The 20987-nt window shown below is 36.4% G+C and overlaps 1 protein-coding gene across 3 annotated transcripts in view; it reads left to right on the top strand.

The window, feature by feature from the left end:
• Positions 1–20987, top strand: part of MMUT (methylmalonyl-CoA mutase) — a 41107-nt gene that overhangs the window by 7659 nt on the left and 12461 nt on the right. For all 3 annotated transcript variants that reach the window (XM_061398377.1, XM_061398379.1, XM_061398378.1), the window contains exons 3-8: positions 741–1108; positions 4168–4325; positions 5068–5239; positions 7252–7500; positions 18042–18153; positions 18826–18941. In XM_061398377.1, coding sequence (XP_061254361.1) covers positions 741–1108; positions 4168–4325; positions 5068–5239; positions 7252–7500; positions 18042–18153; positions 18826–18941 — 1175 coding nt within the window. The remainder of the gene's footprint in view (positions 1–740; positions 1109–4167; positions 4326–5067; positions 5240–7251; positions 7501–18041; positions 18154–18825; positions 18942–20987) is intronic.

Below are 20987 nucleotides of genomic sequence, written 5' to 3'. Positions count from 1 at the left end.
GCTAATAATCACTTTATAATCTAGAGGTCAAGGCTATACTCTCAAAGAAAAAATGTTTTTCAATTTACATGGTCAAAAAAATAGATAACCCAGAATAAAGTGCTCAATTGAAAGAAAACAATACCTAAATGCACGTTGTATAAAAGGAATTAGGTGAAGTTATATGAAGAAAATTCTGAGACATTGGCTTTGCCTTTGAAAAGCTTTTAATTAAAACTGTCAGGATAGGAATGGGAGGGGAAAATGGTTTATGAGATGACCAAAGAAAGGAATAAACAAATAATGTGGTACAGATTTTAGTTTTTTGAGTGGTTTTTATACTTCTATTTCCCATTAAGTTTCAACGGCCAAGACAAGAGCAAAAATAAATGAGCATACAAGTACTAAATAATGTTAACTGTATATAAACAGCCATATCTTCCCATGAATCTTAAAAATATTTCTATCACAAATTGTTAAGATAAAAAAATCCTCAGATGGACATGAGATCAATCTGTTTTATTCCTTCTATTCTTTATTATAGTAAAGTCTGGAATTCACTTTGTGTGTTTTTTAGTACATGGGAAACAACAGACTCTTAGGAACTAAAGTCTCTTTATGTAAGTTTGTTTTGAGCATAAAGATTGTTTATTATCAAAGTAGACTGTGATGAGATGAGTCAGGACTTTTAGTAGTGTTAAAATCAGTTTACTTTGATGCCAGACTGTTTAATCCTACCTTATTTTTCTTTATATATTTAGCTGGTCAACAAGGATTATCAGTTGCCTTTGATCTGGCAACACATCGTGGCTATGATTCAGACAACCCTCGAGTTCGTGGTGATGTTGGAATGGCTGGAGTTGCTATTGACACTGTGGAAGACACCAAAATTCTTTTTGATGGAATTCCTTTAGAAAAAATGTCAGTTTCCATGACCATGAATGGAGCAGTTATTCCAGTTCTTGCAACTTTTATAGTAACTGGAGAAGAGCAAGGCGTACCTAAAGAGAAACTTACTGGTACAATCCAAAATGATATACTAAAGGAATTTATGGTCAGAAATACTTATATTTTTCCTCCAGAACCATCCATGAAAATTATTGCTGACATCTTCCAATATACAGCAAAGGTATCCTTTGTTATTATAGGTTTTACTATAGTTCTTAGAATGTAGGAATTTTTATAAAATGCCATAACCTAATTTGAATTTGGTAATTGAGTCTGAGTAGTAGTTATACTATAGTCAGGATGTGGGATTTGTGTTTGTATGTATATTGTTAGTTTTTATTTTTTAGTCTTTAATGTACTAGTTTTATGGTCTGTCATTACCTATAGGAGTCTGAACAGTAGGCCTTTATTGTAGTTTCTTTATTGTTAAAATTTTTATTCTCTGATAATTGTTAGAATCAGGGAGGGCTCATTATTTACACTTCTTTATTTCTCTCCAGATTTCAGAATCAATTGTGAATAGACACTGGTGTCAGATAGATGAGAATCAAAATAGCAACTTTGTTTCTGCAAGAAAACGGGATTAGAAGATATCACTTGTATCTGCAACCACAATAAGATCCCTAATATTTCACCCCTGAAGTAGGTTCATTTTCCCCAGAGTGGTAGGAAAAGAAGGTTCTTATAGTATTTCTATATTAGCAGCAATCCTTCCACAGGGAAACATAAAGCTTCATTTCCTCTAAGTAATTCATTTATACTTTCCCCTGTCATTCACACTTTACTTTTTGGTGACAGTGCTCTTTTCTTATCTACCTTAAAATTAGACCATTATTTCACAGTAAAGGGCAAATTATTATGTCATCAAATGTTTTTTATTTAAATCTCTTTACTTCTTATAATTGCCATTCTCTCAGTACCCTTGCTAGTATTGCCTACTCTCATTTGATATTTAGCCTTTACACTTTTCCATTTTGTTTTTTTTTCATAGATTCCATCTGCCCATGTGAATTGTTTAGAATTATACATGCCTATCACCTTTTTCAATTTCACAGACATGCATAGGAGGATTTAGTTGAGCAGTATATGACAAACACACACACAAATAGTAGTACCTTTAAGTAAATGAAGATACTAAGAGAAGTTCTCTTTCATCTAAGAGAAGTTGGAAGGTAGGCTGTCAAGGTCTTGGTTATATGGAAGCTCTACAGCCATAAGGATTCCTGTATCCTTTCATTTGGCTTTCTCCTCTATTTTTAGTGTGCCAACTCATGATTAAGGAAGTAGGGAGGTGGACTTTGTTTGGGGAGAGGGACTCCACCCCTCTGGTTAAAGGTGAACTTCCAGAAGGAAAAAACCAAACTTCTATTTACATCTCAGTGGACACACAGAGAGGAGATTGGAAATGTAGAACACATTGGCACTCTGACTGCATGGTTCATATACAAGAGGAAAGTGGAGAATGGTTCTTGGGGTAGATAGTAGCAATCTGCTATCATGGACTTGGACTTTTAACCTTGTGAAAGATTCTAATGTCACCTGCAAGTTCAAGATTGCTTTATATAATTCTTCATGTAAGTGATAAATGTGCTAGTTTCAGATATTGATGAAATATGTTATATTGAAGTACTTTGTAAACTTTTATGTTATTCCTTTAAAAAAATTTACTTGTGGCAAGACACATATAACATAAAATTTACCATCTGAGTCATTTCCAAATAAACCATTCAGTGGCTTTAACTCCATTCACTTTGTTGTGTAACCATCACCATCATCTATCTCCAGGATTGTTTTCATCTTGCAAAAGTGAATCTCTGTGTCTGTTAAATACTTTCCATTCTGCCCTCTCTTCGGCCCCTGGCAAATACCATTCTACTTTCTGTTTGTACTTATAAGTGGAATCATAGAGTATTTATCTTTTTGTGTCTGGCTTATTTCACTTAGCATACTGTCCTTCAGGTTCATCTACATTGTAGCTTGTGTCAGAATTTGCTTCCTTTTTAAGACTGAATACTATTCCAGTATTCTAATATTTCTGTTATTCTTAAAGAAATTCTATTAAACTGCTCTCAGTAGGGAAGCACCTGTTGGTTTCCTTGCTGCTTTCTTTGTAACTCTAAATATACTCAAGTAGTCTGTCAAGGCCATGTAATTCAGTCCCCTTATTACTTTGTGATGAACGTTTTTTCAAGAGCTGTTGGTTATAAAAAGTATTTGCAAGTATAAAATACAGATAATCCATACCATACCAACAACTAACTTTTTTTGAATACTTTATATATAGGCATAATACTAAGTGGTTTTGGTGAGTCATTTCTTTTAATCCTACAACTCCATGAGAAAGGTAGAATTATGATATCTGTTTTATACTTTGGGAAGGCACAGGATAACAAGGTTGAGAAACTAGCTTACAGTCCCCTGGCTAGTTAAGTGATATGACTAGAATTGGAGTACTCTGACTTGAGTTCATATTCTGAACCCACTGTAATGAGTGTCTGTGATTTAGTATTTATTATTTATTTTTGATTAATTCTTGGAAGGATAATAGTTTTTTTTTTTTTTTCGGTTCTGCAGGTCCTGTGTGATATGTACCCTATCTAACATGACATTTTAGGGGAATAGTGGATTAGTGATTGTGATAGAAGGAACCTGTCTGAGATATCCTAAGCATTAAATGTCATAGTAAATCAAACTGAAATCTTTGAATTTTAAGTCATGCGTTTTTCCTGTTTAGTTTTCACATACAGTACTAGCACTGAATCGTTTTCTTTTTTCCCCCCACTGTGTACTTATTCGTGTTCGGATAAGATAATTAATAACTAGTTAACAATAATTAAATTTATACATCTTCAGCACATATGCCCAAAGACTTGAAGTCTTAGGACCTCATATGAGGTCAGAGGCATCAATTTCTAATTAAAGATGTTATCATTCAGTTCTTGAGCCAAAGGTTACATTCCTAATCTCAGCCAACTAATTCAATGTTTAACTTTTGGTGCTGATCAATGGTTGATGATTCTTTTTCACTAGGAAATAAAAAAGGTACACGTAGTCCTTTGTGGTTCATTGGATGAGCCATTTAAATTGAAAAATGAATGTAACTAAACATTAAATATTTTCAGTTAATATTATATCTGAATTGAACATCATTTTCAAGTAGTATTGTCTCATACAAAATAAATTTAATAGAACCTTTTTGATATTTTTATTTAAAGTTGTGTTTTTTATTATTTTATATAGCACATGCCAAAATTTAACTCAATTTCAATTAGTGGATACCATATGCAGGAAGCAGGGGCTGATGCCATTCTGGAACTGGCCTATACTATAGCAGATGGTTTGGAGTACTGCAGAACTGGACTCCAAGCGGGCTTGACCATTGATGAATTTGCACCAAGGTGAGTAAATTAAACTCAAATATTACCTCAACATTAAAAAGTTTATAGGACTATTTTATGAGTGTATAGCAAAATATATTGATAAAATGAATTTGTGTGTATAAATATACCAGATTCTTTTAGGGAATAAGCCAGTACTCTTTATAATTATTAATAAAATTCAGAGTTAAGTTTGACCATGCTGCTGCTGCTGCTAAGTCGCTTCAGTCGTGTCCGACTCCTAGCGACCCCATGGACTGAAGCTCACCAGGCTCCTCCGTCCCTGGGATTCTCCAGGCAAGAGTACTGGAGCGAGGTGCCATTGCCTTCTCCAGTACATGAAAGTGAAAAGTGAAAGTGAAGTCGCTCAGTCGTGTCCTACTCTTCGCGACCCCATGGACTGCAGCCTACCAGGCTCCTCCGTCCATGGGATTTTCTAGGCAAAAGTACTGGAGTGGGGTGCCATACTTCTTTGTAAATTAGAAGAATTTTGTTCTCTGCTATTCTGAAAATAATTAACTGACACATTTTGAAAAATAATTTAAAAATGTAAATATAATTTTCAAGACAGATTTGTCTTTTTTCTTTTAAAAGACAAGTCTTCTATTATAGGTTTAAGGTTATTGAAATATATATGCTTTGATTTTAATTCAAATTAAGTTATTTGAAATTAAAATCTGAGCTTTTGTGTATGTCTGTGTGATGCATTTAGTTTTATTTTCCATTTTATAATCAGATTTTGGACTTAACATTACTATTTTAGGTTGTCTTTCTTCTGGGGAATTGGAATGAACTTTTATATGGAAATAGCAAAAATGAGAGCTGGGAGAAGACTCTGGGCTCACTTAATAGAGAAAATGTTTCAGCCTAAAAACTCTAAATCTCTTCTCCTAAGAGCACATTGTCAGACGTCAGGATGGTCACTTACTGAGCAAGTATGTATGAATTTTAAGAAGTCATTTATTTTCTTCTAAGCAACTTGGCCTAGGCAAGAAATGCATTTAAGAACTTTTCTGCTAATATTTGAAAATCACAATTGTTCTGAAGTGAAAGTGAAGTCGATCAGTTGTGTCCAACTCTTAGCAACCCCATGGACTGCAGCCTACCAGGGTCCTCTGTCCATGATTTTCCAGGCAAGAATACTGGAGTGGGGTGCCACTGCCTTCTCCATAAGACCCAGCACAGCTAGCTAAATAAAAAAAGTGCAGTAACTAAAAACTGGTCACAATTTGTTAAGTTCTGACTAAAGTTAAGAAGGTGACAGACACCTCCCTGTGCAGACATCATGCTGCTGCTGCTGCTAAGTCTTTTCAGTCGTGTCCAAGTCTGTTCGACCCCATAGACGGCAGCCCACCAGGCTCCCCCGTCCCTGGGATTCTCCAGGCAAGAACACTGGAGTAGGTTGCCATTTCCTTCTCCAATGCATGAAAGTGAAAGTGAAGTCACTCAGTAGTGTCCAACTCTTTGTCACCCCATGGACTGCAGCCTACCAGGCTCCTCCGTTCATGGGATTTTCCAGGCAAGAGTGCTGGAGTGGTGTGCCATTGCCTTCTCTGAGTTTTTCTGAAGCATAATGCATGTTTAATGTTTTATACAAATTATAATAAAATTTGCTCCCTCTAGTGGTTAACAATATAAAATCATTTAAATCTTAGCTTGTATGGCTGTGTGTTTTACTTTTTTAACAGTAAAAAATAAGTGATGATGAGGAAGAAGTACAGTTATAATTTAATATCATCTTAAGTAATTTTAATGATTAAAATTCTTAACACTAAACTTCCTCATTAAAGTTGGTGTTATACATACTTTTTATGTATGTGTTATATGTTTAAGTAAGCATCCATGCAAATAAACCACTTAAAAACTATTGTCACTTGGATAATCTATTTTCATTTCACTTAATTAAAAAATTATATAGTGGTGATCTTTTTAACATGCATTTTCTTAATATATTGAAGTATTTTGATATATCAAAAATAAGTTATAACTTTAAAGTTACATTGCTTTTATACATTTAAAAGCAAATAACAACTAGAAGTATCCATATTACATATGACTTCAGGTACTTATAAATGGAAAAATACAGATTTCAGTTTTGGAAGGAATTTCAGTAATCTTTTTTGCTTAATCCCCTCATTTTTACAGCTAAGTAAACTAAAGTTCTGGAGAAGGCAATGGCAACCCACTCCAGTCCTCTTGCCTGGAAAATCCCATGGGCGGAGGAGCCTGGTAGGCTGCAGTCCATGGGGTCGTGAAGAGTCGGACACGACTGAGCGACTTCCTTTCACTTTTCACTTTCATGCGTTGGAGAAGGAAATGGCAACCCATTCCAGTGTTCTTGCCTGGAGAATCCCAGGGACGGGGGAGCCTGGTGGGCTGCTGTCTATGGGGTCGCACAGAGTCGGACACGACTGAAGAGACTTAGCAGCAGCAGCAGCAAACTAAAGTTCAGAAAGGTCTAGTGACTTGCCAAGATCACAGTTAGGAACAGAATAAACTAGAAGTCATATTTCCTGTCTCATAGTCCATTCTTTATCTGTTTTATTAATAAATCATCACCAGTTTTGGCCACCTCATTAGAGTAGATACTTAAGGTAATTAGGAAATAGTGAATTATGAGATGAAGGATATTAATAATCTAAGTAGACAATGTATTGCATTCATGATGCTCATATAGAAGATTATTTAGGCGATAAAAAATAAGCACAACAAATATTTAGTATTTCAAATGATTATAAGAGGCAATGTTTTATTGCTTAAGCACAGACTAGGCACCTGGGCTCTTAATTCTAAGTCTAGTTTGTTTCCTAATTTGTTTATTTGATAGTCTGAAGACTAAGGCAGATTTTGGCAAAGAAAGTATGCATCAGGCACTCCTAATCGTATCATCATTTACAGCTGCAGTATATATCAATTGGCTTGTTTTGCTTTTTACTAAATGTTTTAGGACCCTTACAATAACATCATTCGTACCACAATAGAAGCAATGGCAGCAGTGTTCGGAGGTACTCAGTCTTTGCACACAAATTCTTTTGATGAAGCCCTGGGTTTGCCAACTGTGAAAAGTGCTCGAATTGCCAGGAACACACAAATCATTATTCAAGAAGAATCTGGGATTCCCAAAGTGGCTGATCCTTGGGGAGGTTCATATATGATGGAATCTCTCACAAATGATATTTATGATGCTGCCTTGAAGGTGAGTTTCTCCTCTTTGAAACTTTGCTGTCAAGATTTACAGATTTATGAAGATTTATAGATTTTTGATTTATAAATGAGATCATTTATAGATTTGTATCAGAATTTATAAAGTGAGAGAAAAGGGGAATTTTAGATTTGACTTTATTTAGAACTGAAATTTAATTTAAAAATATATTTTTATTTATATTATTCAAAGAGTTAAAAAAACAACTAAGGTTAAAAGTCTATAATAAAATAAGCAGTCCATCCTCCACTTGCTTGTTTTCATGCTTCCTTGAGTGAGCTACATTTTTTGTTTGTTTCTGTCTCCATATTTTAAAATTACACGTGTGTACTGTTTGTCCTGACTCAGTCCGTTTTAGACCTTATCTATTGCTTTGCTAGTGTGGTGGTGTGGTATTTTAGCTGGATCTTGCCCCTTTCCCATCATACCATAGTACTCATGTATTATAATTATATCTCAGTGTAAAACCTTCCTGAAGCCCCCTAAATTCTCATTCAATTTAGACTGGTTTCTCTCTGGACCTTTACTATCCTTGGACTTCCCTTTGTCATTACTCTGGGAATTCGTTTCACCTCTGCTATGTTGAATCTGTATCCTGAGTCCTGTCTCTTTGTTGATTATCCCTTGTTGTTCTGAAGCACATCTTATGAGAACCTCCTAAAAATGGTGCATGGGAAATGAATTATTTGAAACTTTGGACGCTTGAAAATGTCTTTATTCTACTTTCATATTTGATAGTCTGGGTTTGGAATTTTTCATTTGAGAGTTTGTAAGCAAATATGTAAGTTTTCACCTACTTTTTATTCCAGCTTCCAGTATTTCTGCTCAGAAATCTGATGTCATTCTCACCCAGGCTCTTTCTTTCTGAAAGCTTTAGGATTTCTTCTTTATTTTTGTATTGATATATCTTTGGTATGTGTATTTTTCCCTACATTGTCCTTGACCTTTGGTGGACATTTTTTCACCTGGCCGCTTTTTCATTTTTTCATGGCTCTGGGAAATTGTCATATATTATTTCTTTGGTAATTTCTTTCCTGTCATTTTTCTGTGGTTTCTCTTTTTTAGAACTTTAGAGATCATGTTCTGACATTCTTATAATGCATCTTTGAGGGGTTTTTTCCTGTTTTTTTTTTTTTTGAAGAGTCCTCAGCTTTATCTTTCTACTTACATACTTTAAAATTCACATATGTTTTTAATTTCTAAGAGGTCACTTTTATATCCTGCTTTTTCTGCTTGCATGTCATACTATTTGTTTCATTAATACAGAATCTCTTCTTCTTTTTCTGAGGATAATTATATCTTTTGGAGTCTTCTCATATATCCTGTGTTGTCACTGTTTCCTCAGTGCACCGTTTTGTTTGAGTTTTATTCAGAATGCAGGGTTTCGTTTCATACACATCTTATCCTTGCCTCTTCCGGTACTTGAGGTTTCACAGTCCAGTGCTTCTCTAGTCTAGTAAGTTTTGGTTTTCCTGACAGAAACGGAAAAGGTAGTTACAAACTCTCAAGTAGTTTCCATCTTTTTAGCTTCCTAAAAGATTCTCGGCTTCTGTTGAATCTAGTATAGGTTTCTCTTTCTTAAATTCGTCAGGGGAAAGCCAGTTTGACCTTGCTCCTTTCTGAAAAGTCATATCCCATTCCACCATCCATCTTCTACTATCTCATGTATATATGAGGCTGTGATTGAAGGTGTAGATGTTTCTTGATGTCAGTAAAGATAGAGTTGTATCATTACTCTATTTCTCAAATCAAAAATAAAATGGCATTTTGAAATTGTTTTTTAGAGTCTTTATTTATGTAACCAAGGAGATTTTATTTATATAACTAAAATTAAAGACTACACAGTTAGTGTTATCTTTAGTTGGCTTCTAAAACAAGTGAGAGGTGTTGTGTTTTCCAAAATGGACTTGTTAGTTCTTTGTTGTCTTTTTTGTTTTGTTGTTTTCTTGATTTTGTTTTTGTTTTGGTTTTTTAAATTAATTAATTTATTTTAATTGAAGGCTAATTACAATATTGTGGTGGTTTTCGCCATACATTGACATGAATCAGCCACTGTTGTACATGTGTCCCCATCCTAAACCCCCTCCCATCTCCTTCCCCATCCCATCTCTCTGGGTTGTCCCAGTGCACCAGCTTTGAGTACCCTGTTTCACACATCAAACTTGGACTGGTCATCTATTTCACGTATGGTAATATACATGTTTCAATGTTATTCTCTCAAATCATCCCACCCTCTCCTTCTCCCAAAAGGTCCAAAAGTCTGTTCTTTATATCTGTGTCTCTTTTGCTGTCTCACGTATAGGGTTATTGTTACCATCTTTCTAAATATCATATATATATATGCTAATACTGTATTGGTGTTTTTCTTTCTGACTTACTTCACTCTGTATAATAGGCTCCAGTTTTATCCACCTCATTAGAACTGATTCAAATGCATTCTTTTTTAATAGCTGAGTAATATTCCATTTTGTATATGTACCACAGATTTCTTAACCATTTGTCTGCCGATGGACATCTAGGTTGCTTCCGTGTCCTGCTGCTGCTGCTGCTGATGCTAAGTTGCTTCAGGCGTGTCTGGCTTCTGTGTCCTAGCTATTGTAAACATTGCTGCAATGAACATTGGGGTATACGTGTCTCTTTCAGTTCTGGTTTCCTCAGTGTGTATGCCCAGCAGTAGGATGGCTGGGTTGTATGGCAGTTCTGTTTGCAGTTTTTTAAGGAATCTCCACACTGTTCTCCATAGTGGCTGTACTAGTTTGCATTCTCACCAACAGTGTAAGAGGGTTCCCTTTTCTCCACACCCTCTCCAGTGTTTATTGTTTGTAGACTTTGATAGCAGCCATTGCTGACTGGCATGAGATGGTACCTCATTGTGGTTTTGATTTGCATTTCTCTGATAAGGAATGATGTTGAGCATCTTTTCATGTGTTTGTTAGCCATCTATATGTCTTCTTTGGACAAATATCTGTTTAGTTCTTTGGCCCATTTTTTGATTGAGTCATTTATTTTTCTGGTATTGAGCTGCATGAGCTGCTTTTGCGATTAGTTCTTGTCAGTTGCTTCATTTGCTATTATTTTCTCCCATTCTGAAGGCTGTCTTTTCACCTTGCTTATAGTTTCCTTCATTATGCAAAAGCTTTTAAGTTTAATTAGGTCTCATTTGTTTATTTTTGCGTTTATTTTCATTACTTTGGGAGGTGGGTCATAGAGGATCTTCCTGTGATTTATGTCAGAGAGTGTTTTGCCTATGTTTTCTTCTAGGAGTTTTATAGTTTCTGGTCTTACATTTAGGTCTTTAAGTTAATTTTTGTGTTAATTAACTTAACATTTTGAGTTAATTTTTGTGTATGGTGTTAGAAAGTGTTCTAGTTTCATTCTTTTACAGGTGGTTGACCAGTTTTCCCAGCACCACTTGTTAAAGAGATTATCTTTTCTCCATTGTATGTTTTTGCTTCCTTTGTCAAAGATAAGGTGTCCATAGGTGTGTGGATTTATTTCTGGGCTTTCTATTTTGTTCCATTGGTCTATATTTCTGTCTTTGTGCCAGTACCATACTATCTTGATGACTGTGGCTTTGTAGTAGAGCCTGAAGTCAGGCAGGTTGATTCCTCCAGTTCCATTCTTCATTCTCAAAATTGCTTTGGCTATTTGAGATTTTTTTTGTATTTCCATACAAATTGTGAAATTATTTGTTCTAGTTCTGTGAAAAATACCATTGGTAGCTTGATAGGGATTGCACTGAATCGATAGATTGCTTTGGGTAGTATGCTCGTTTTCATTATGTTGATTCTTCTGATCCATGAACATGGTATATTTCTCCATCTATTTGTGTCATCTTTGATTTCTTTCATCAGTGTTTTGTAGTTTTTTATATATAGGTCTTTTGTTTCTTTAGGTAGGTTTATTCCTAAGTATTTTATTCTTTTTATTGCAATGGTGAATGGGATTGTTTCCTTAATTTCTCTTTCTGTTTTCTCATTGTTAGTGTATAGGAGTGCAAGGGATTTCTGTGTATTAATTTCATATCCTGCAACTTTACTATATTCATTGATTATCTCTAGTAATTTTCTGGTGGTGTCTTTAGGATTTTCTATGTAGAGGATCATGTCATCTGCAAACAGAGTTTTACTTCTTTTTTTTCCATCTGGATTCCTTTTATTTCTTTTTCTTCTCTGATTGCTATAGCTAGGACTTCCAAAACTGTGTTGAATAGTAGTGAAAGTGGGCACCCTTGTCTTGTTCCTGACTTTAGGGGAAATGCTTTCAGTTTTTCACCATTGTGGATAATATTTGCTGTGGTTTATCATATATGGCTTTTATTATGTTGAGGTATGTTCCTTCTATGCCTGCTTTCTGAAGAGTTTTTTTTTTATCATAAATGGGTATTGAATTTTGTCAAAGGCTTTCTCTGCATATATTGAGATAATCATATGGTTTTTATCTTTCAATTTGTTAATGTGGTGTATCACATTGATTGATTTGCAAATATTGAAGAAACCTTGCATCCCTGGGATAAAGCCCACTTGGTCATGATGTATGATCTTTTTAATATGTTGTTGGATTCTATTTGCTAGAATTTTGTTGAGGATTTTTGCATCTATCTTCATCAGTGATACTGGCCTATAGTTTTCTTTTTTTGTGGCATCTTTTCTGATTTTGGTATTAGGGTGATGGTGGCCTCATAGAATGAGTTTGGGAGTTCATCTTTCTCTGCAATTTTCTGGAAGAGTTTAAGTAGGATGGATGTTAGCTCTTCTTTAAATTTTTGGTAGAATTCACCTGTGAAGCCATCTGGTCCTGGGCTTTTGTTTGTTGGAAGATTTTTGATTAGTTTCAATTTCCATATTTGTGATGGGTCTGTTAAGATTTTCTGTTTCTTCCTGGTTCAGTTTTGGAAGGTTTTACTTTTCTAAGAATTCGTCCATTTCTTCCAAGTTGTCCATTTTATTGGCATATAGTTGTGATAGTAGTCTCTTAGGATCCTTTGTATTTCTGTGTTGTCTGTTGTGATTTCTCCATTTTCATTTCTAATTTTGTTGATTTGATTCTTCTCCCTTTGTTTCTTGATGAATCTGGCTAATGGTTTGTTTATTTTATTTATCTTCTCAAAGAACCAGCTTTTAGTTTTGTTGATTTTTGCTAAAGCCTCCTTTGTTTCTTTTTCATTTATTTCTGCTCTAATTTTTATGATTCCTTTCCTTCTACTAACCCTGGGGTTCTTCATTTCTTCTTTTTCTATTTGCTTTAGGTGTAAAGTTAGGTTATTTATTTGATTTTTCTTTTGTTTCTTGAAGTAAGCTTGTATTGCCATGAACCTTCCCCTTAGCATTGCTTTTACTGAATCCCATAGGTTTTGGGTTGCCGTGTTTTCATTTTTGTTTGTATCTATGCATATTTTCATTTCCTTTTTTATTTCTTCCATGATTTATTGGTTATTCAGAAGCATGTTGTTTAGCCTCAATATGTTTGTATTTTTAATAGTTTTTTTTTTCCTGTAGTTGACATCTAATCTTACCACATTGTGATCAGAAAAGATGCTTGAAATGATTTCAATTTTTTTTGAATTTACCAAGGCTAGATTTATAGGCCAGGATGTGGTCTATACTGGAGAATGTTTTGTGTGTACTTGAGAAAAAGGTGAAATTTATTGTTTTGGGGTGAAATGTCCTATAGATATCAATTAGGTCTAACTGGCCCATTATATCATTTAAAGTTTATGTTTCCTTGCTAATTTTATGTTTGGTTGATCTATCCTTCAGTGTGAGTGGGATATAGTCTCCCATTATTATTGTGTTACTGTTAATTTCCTCTTTCATACTTGTTAACATTTGCCTTACATATTGAGGTACTCCTATGTTGGATGCATATATATTTATAATTGTTATATCTTCTTGGATTGATCCTTTGATCATTATGTAGTGTCCTTCTTTTCATGGCCTTTATTTCAAAGTCTGTTTTATCTGATATGAGTATTGCTACTCCTGCTTTCTTTTGGTCTCCATTTGCATTAAATATCTTTTTCCAGCCCTTCACTTTCAGTCTGTATGTGTCCCTTGGTTTCAGGTGGGTCTCTTGTAGACAGCATATATAGGGGTATTGTTTTTGTATCCATTCAGCCAGTCTTTGTCTTTTGGTTGGGGCATTCAACCCATTTACGTTCAAGGTAATTATTGATAAGTAGATCCCATTGCCATTTACTTTGTTGTTTTGGGTTCAAGTTTATAAACCTTTTCTGTGTTTTCTGTCTAGAGAAGGTCCTTTAACATTTGTTGAAGAATTGGTTTGGTGGTGCTGCATTCTCTCAGCTTTTGCTTGTCTGTAAAGCTTTTGATTTCTCCTTTATATTTGAATGGGATCATTGCTGGGTATAGTAATCTGGGTTGTAGATTTTTCTCTTTCATTACTTTAAATATGTCCTGCCATTCCCTTATGGCCTGAAGAGTTTCTATTGAGAGATCAGCTGTTATCCTTATGGGGATCCTCTTGTGTGTTATTGTGCTTTTTTCCTTTGCTGCTTTTAATATTTGCTCTTTCTGTTTGATCTTCGTTAGTTTGATTAATGTGTGTCTTGGGGTGCTTCACCTTGGGTTTATCCTGTTTGGGACTCTATGGGTTTCTTGGACTTAGGTGGCTATTTCCTTCGCCATTTTCGGGACATTTTCAACTATTATCTCCTCAGGTATTTTCTCATGCCCTTTCTTTTTGTCTATTTCTTCTGGGACTCCTATGATTCGAATACTGGGGCATTTAACATTGTCCCAGAGGTCTCTGAGGTTGTTCTCACTTCTTTTAATTCTTCTTTTCTTTTTCCCTCTCTCCTTCATTTATTTCCAACATTGTATCTTCCACCTCACTTATCCTATCTTCTGCCTCAGTTATTCTACTGTTGGTTCCCGCCAGACTGCTTTTGATCTCAGTTATTGCATTATTCCTTATCAATCGACTCTTCTTTATTTCTTCTAGGTCCTTGTTAAACATTTCTTGCATCTTCTCAATCCTTGTCTCTAGTCTGTTTATCTGTAACTCCATTTTGTTTTCAAGACTTTGCATCATCTTTACTATCATTATTCTGAATTATTTTTCAGGTAGACTCCCTGTCTCCTCTTTGATTTGGTTTGGTGGGCATTTGTCATGTTCCTTTACCTGCTGAATATTTCTCTGCCTTTTCATTTTGTTTAGATTGCTGTGTTTGCGGTGCCCTTTCTGTAGGCTGGAAGTGTGTGGTTCCTTTTTATTGTGGAGCCTGCTCCCTGTGGGTGGGGTTGGACTAGTGGCTTGTCAAGGTTTCCTGGTTAGGAGAGCTTGTGTCTGTGTTCTGGTGGGTGGAGCTGGATCTCTTCTCTCTGAAGTGCAATGAAGTGTCCAGTAGTGAGTTTTGGAGTGTCTATGGGTTTGGTGTGACTTTGGGCAGCCTGTATATTAATGCTCAGGGCTATGTTCCTGCATTGCTGGAGAATTAGTGTGGTATGTCTTGCTCTGGAATTGTTGGCTCTTGGGTGGAGTTTGGTTTCAGTGTAGGTATGGAGGCTTTTGGGTGAGTTCTTGTCTATTAGTATTCCCTGGAGTCAGAAGTTCTCTGATGTTGTCAGTTTTGGATTTAAGCCTCCTGCCTCTGGCTTTCAGTCTTATTCTTACAGTAGCCTCAAGATGTCTCTATCCATACAGCACATGATAAAACATCCTAGATGATAAAACATCTTCGTTGATGGTGAAACAATTCTCCACAGTGAGGGACACCCAGAGAGATCCACAGAGCTACGTGGAGAAGAGAGGAGGGAGGAGGGAGATAGAGGTGACCAGGAGGAGAAAGGGGGAGTCAAAAGAGGAGAGAGCAAGCTAGCCAATAATCAGTTCCCTAAGTGTTCTCCACAGTCTGGAGCACATGGAGAGATTCACAGAGTTACATAGAGAAGAGAAGAGGGAGGAGGGAGATGGAGGTGATCTGGAGGAGAAAGGGGGAGTCAAAAGGGGAGAGAGCAATCTAGCCAGTAAGCAGTTCCCTAAGTGTTCTCCACAGCCCAGAACACCCAGAGAGATTCATGGAGTTAAGTAGAGAAGAGAAGGGGAACGGAGGAGATAGAGGTGACCTGGGGGAGAAAAGGTAGAGTTAAAAGGGGAGAGAGCAATCAAGCCAGTAATCACACCCCTAAGTGAAAATGGGTACTGAAGATTAGATTCTTTTTTTTTTTTGAGGATTAGATTCTTAAAGGTACAAAACTGATAACAAATACCAAAAAGCAAAGATTAAGACTCTAGAGTAGATGTTAGACTCTCAAAAATACATATTAAAAATACAAAACCAATCGTTATAAAATATATATATATGAAATTTGCTTTAAAAATAGGGTCTTTTTATTTTTTTGCAAGGTAATTGTAGGTTATAAAAATGAAAATTAGAGGAGTAATTAATAACTTAATTAAAAAAATTAAAAAGTAATCATAGTAAAAATATATCTAGGAATTTCTTTGGAGCTGTTGAGAGCAGTGTGGGGTCATTTCAGTTTCAGATAGTTCCTTGTTCCAGCTTGTACTTGTTCTCAAGTTCTATAGGCTGCCTCCAATGCTTAGTAAATGTTAACGACAGGGTTTTAATCTGTTTCACCTGTCACTTCAGAGCGGTTCCCTCTTGTTTATTTTGGCTTCCTCTGTTTGCAAGTTTCTTCAGTGTCCAAATTCCATCCTGACACAAGGGTGCAAAGGTGGTCACTTGTTTAGGCTCACTTGTTCAGTTGTGTTATGGGGAGGCAGGGTACTGCAAACAGACATCGCTGGCATGTGTGGGGAGTGCTTGCTGTGGATGGACCACACTGGGTTTGCTCCAGCTCAAGGCAGTGTGTGCTTCCCAGGTCTAAGCTGCTCAGGTTCTGGGGTACTCTGCAAGTGCACAGACTTGGTTAGGCATGCGTTTTGTGCCCTTCCCAGGTCTGAGCAGATCAGGCGACCAGGTGCTTGGTGAGTGCACTGTCCCAGGTGGGCCGTGCGTCTTAATCATCTCCCTGGTCTTGGCTGCTTGGTTTCCTGGGTGCGCCACGAGAGCATTATCTCAGGTGTGCTGGGTGTCTCCCTGGGGAGCTGATCTCAGGCTGTGACCCTCCTGGCTGATGTCAACTGTTCCAGGATCCCAGGAAGATGTGGTTAGCAGCTGGGAGCCTGCTCACAGTTTGGTGGAGAATGCCGGTCTCTGGGGCCGAGATTGCAGCAGCCCCTTGCCTTTTGGTTCAGGCTGTCACAGGCCTGCCTCTCTGCCTCCGGCAAGGGCTAGGGGCCTGTATGCAGCCGACTAGCTATCCTTTGGTATTCGCTCAATCCTTTGCTGTGTGAACGGGCCAGTCTGCACGTTAGAGCCTTTCGCAGTAAAGTTCTCTTTTTTTTTTCCTCTCTGGCTATCCCACAGTTTGGGTTGCTATCTCATGTTAGCTCCCTCAGATTGTCCTCAGGGCATTCATGTCCTGTCCTTAACCTAAGCACCAGTTATGCAGCCCATGCCTCCCTGTCCAGCCCCCACTTGCTGGTGGCAGATGCAAGTGTCTGGGCTACTTCTCCACTGGCAGTTGCGGTTAGGCGTGTATTCTGTGGGCTTTTTTTTTCTTCTCCCTGTTATGTTGCCCTCTGAGATTCCAAAACTCCCCACAGACCCACCTGTGAGAGAGTTTCTTACTGTTTGGAAATTTCTCCTTCATGCCACCTCCCCAGGACGGGTCTCTGTCCCTAACTCTTGTCTCACTTTTTGTCCTTTATATTTTGTCCTGCCTCCTTTTGAAGAGAACAGGCTGCCTTTCTGGGTGCCTGGTGTCCTCTGCCAGCATTCAGAAGTTGTTTTGTGGAAGTTGCTCAGCATTCAAATGATCTTTTGATGAATTTGTGGGGGAGCAAGTGGCCTCCCCGTCGTCCGCCATCTTAGGTCGTCTCTCCCCTTCTGTTGTCTTTTTAAATGATTTTAAACACAGAATGTCCTTTTTAATTGATGTAATTTGCATATTTACATTGTGTTAGTTTAAAGTGTACAGTGTAAGGATTTAATATTTGTATATATTGTTAAAAAATTATCTGAATAAGTTTGGTTAACATCCATTACTACACATAGTTACAGATAGTTTTGCTTGTAATGAGAACTTTTTAAGGTTTACGCTCTTCTGAAGTGAAGTCGCTCAGTCATGTCTGACTCTTTGCGACCCCATGGATGGAGTAGCCTGCACCAGGCTACTCCATCCATGCGATTTTCTAGGCAAGAGTACTAGAGTGAGTTGCCATTTCCTTCTCCAGGGAATCTTCCCGGCCCAGAGATTAAACCCAGGTCTCCTGGATTGTAGACAGACTCTTTACCGTCTGAGCCACCTATCACACAATATTGTTAGCTCTGCAGAATTTCTAATCAATGCTCTTATTACTTCTTTTCTCAAGAAACATTAAATTTACCACTAAAATAATTTATAATTTTATTAACTTTAGTATTTACATAGCATAACATGTTTGTACTATTTATTAAAATATTTTCATATTCTCTTCTAATTTTATTAATGTATTTTTCTTATTAGCTCATTAATGAAATTGAGGAGATGGGTGGAATGGCCAAAGCTGTAGCAGAGGGAATACCTAAGCTTCGAATTGAAGAATGTGCTGCCCGAAGACAAGCTAGAATAGATTCTGGTAAGACAAAGTAGAAAAGGTTTTATGTGAAATGAAGTATTTAAAAAGAAATATTAATTTCTATTTGAAGATAGCGCATATAGTTAATAGAACAAAAGTTATGGATAAGTGAAACTTGGATAAAATGTTTCTCATGAATCTATATGTATCTATCTCTGTGTTGTATTTTTGCATGCCTGGATACACATGGGAAAACATGTATAAAGTATATTTGGAGGCATTATAAAGCAGAGTTTGTAATTCTAGTTTATCATTTATAAATTTTTAAAGGCTTTTTTGTTGTTGTTGTTTAAAAGTGGTTGGCTGTAAGGGAATTAAACTACCAGAAAAGCTCTTGCACATTTGTCTTCTACCTTATAAATCTTAGATGGTAGCTGCTGCTACTGTCTTAATTTTGTAGTGTTAGAAGAGAGTTTATCAGAAGCTCTGGGAAAGTTTGAGAGAATAATAAAAGCCCTCCCTTTCAGATATTTTGATATATACTTGTCTTTTCCCCTTCTACCCCTATTCCATATTGGTATTTGCTGATCTTTATTGATGTCTATTAAGAGTTAAGAATACTACTTAAAAATATCAAACTTATAAGAAAAGTATGTGGTGATCAGAGCATTACTGTTAGACAATTATTTGTGAATAGAATATACATATTATTTTCCTCTGGGAAATTGACAGGTTCTGAAGTAATTGTTGGAGTAAATAAGTACCAGTTGGAAAAAGAAGAATCTGTGGATGTTTTGGCAATTGATAATACTTCAGTGCGTAATAAGCAGATTGAAAAACTTAAGAAGGTAATAACAGGTATCATATTTGAGTGTTTTTTTTTGGTATGCTGGGCACTGTCCAAGCCCTCATGTGTCCTGCTCTATTGTTACAACAACCATGTGAGGTATGTATTATTTCCCAATATTTTAGAGAGAAAGAAACTAAAGATAAGGGAGATTGAGAAACTTGCTCAGGATAAATAATTAAGCAAGACTCAAATCTAAGTCTGTTGATATTAAACATTCACCTTTTTAATCATAATGTCTGCCTCTGTGAAACTTGTATGTTCTTATTAGAAACTGCTCCATAATAATAATAAATCAATAATTTATTGATTTGAGCTCAAAGTTGAAAACAAGATTGAATTCAGAGTCCATGTTTGAACCCAGGTCTTCTCACTGTAATTTATTTTTGTGTTCCTGATACTACTATGAAATAATTATTTGCTTTCATTTTTTTTTAATTCAAATATATTTGAATAGTGTTTCAGTAAGATATAATTTAGAATGAAAGATGTTTATTTTGATTGAAACTAGAGTACTGGTATAATTTTTTATTTCCAGTTTCTTACTGAGAGGAACCAAAGTATACAAAGTACTAAAATAGATAAAACATATTAATTCTTATTGTTGTAACTATATATTTCTATTATATGGAGCTACTTTGTCTCATAATCTCTGGCTTTAGTAATTACTGCTATTCCTAAGGTGGGAAAGTTGAAGTTCCTTAATGATTTTCTCTGTTTACTATCCTTGTGATTAAGATAGGACTTTCTCCCCCTCAGTTTAAGTATTCTTTTAAGAATCTAATAGACTTTGTCCAGTTAGACTATATGCACAACATTCATCTTCCATTTGTTTTTTCTATTAGAGTTAATGGCAGATGTTTAATGATATTATTTCTTTTTATACCCTCATTCAGGAGTTAATTGTTCCTCTCCCACATTTTTGCCTTTTTTTAAAAAGAGCTTTATTTAGGATCTAGCATTATATTTCTAGTGACCACAAAAGTCTCAATATTTATTATATTTGGAAAACTCCTTGTTTCCTCTCTTTTACTTAAACTTTCTTAAACTTACAGCTTACACAGTTACCATAAATGATAATATAACTTATTTTTAGATAAGAGAGAAATTCAGTAATGATAATGGATGTGGTTTGTTCTTTGCCTTTAATATGAATTTCCTAATCCCCCTCTGCTTATAAATATGATAAAATTTTAGTGGCATCTTCAGATCAGATCAGATCAGATCAGTCGCTCAGTCGTGTCCAGCTCTTTGCGACCCCATGAATCGCAGCACGCCAGGCCTCCCTGTCCCTCACCAACTCCCGGAGTTCACTCAGACTCACGTCCATTGAGTCAGTGATGCCATCCAGCCATCTCATCCTCTGTCGTCCCCTTCTCCTCCTGCCCCCAATCCCTCCCAGCATCAGAGTCTTTTCCAGTGAGTCAACTCTTTGCATGAGGTGGCCAAAGTACTGGAGTTTCAGCTTTAGCATCATTCCTTCCAAAGAAATCCCAGGGCTGATCTCCTTCAGAATGGACTGGTTGGATCTCCTTGCAGTCCAAGGGACTCTCAAGAGTCTTCTCCATCACCACAGTTCAAAAGCATCAATTCTTCGGTGCTCAGCCTTCTTCACAGTCCAACTCTCATATCCATACATGACCACAGGAAAAACCATAGCCTTGACTAGACGGACCTTTGTTGGCAAAGTAATGTCTCTGCTTTCGAATATGCCATCTAGGTTGGGCATAACTTTCCTTCCAAGGAGTAAGCGTCTTTTAATTTCATGGCTGCAGTCACCATCCGTAGTGATTTTGGAGCCCAGAAAAATAAAGTCTGACACTGTTTCCACTGTTTCCCCATCTATTTCCCATGAAGTGGTGGGACCGGATGCCATGATCTTCGTTTTCTGAATGTTGAGCCTTAAGCCAACTTTTTCACTCTCCACTTTCACTTTCATCAAGAGGCTTTTGAGTTCCTCTTCACTTTCTGCCATAAGGGTGGTGTCATCTGCATATCTGAGGTTATTGATATTTCTCCTGGCAATCTTGATTCCCGCTTGTGTTTC

The sequence above is a fragment of the Bos javanicus genome, chromosome 23 (assembly GCF_032452875.1).
Source record: "Bos javanicus breed banteng chromosome 23, ARS-OSU_banteng_1.0, whole genome shotgun sequence".
Taxonomy (NCBI): Eukaryota; Metazoa; Chordata; class Mammalia; order Artiodactyla; family Bovidae; genus Bos; species Bos javanicus.
The sequence above is the reverse complement of the archived record's forward strand: the minus strand, read 5'-3'. Positions and strand labels throughout refer to the sequence as shown.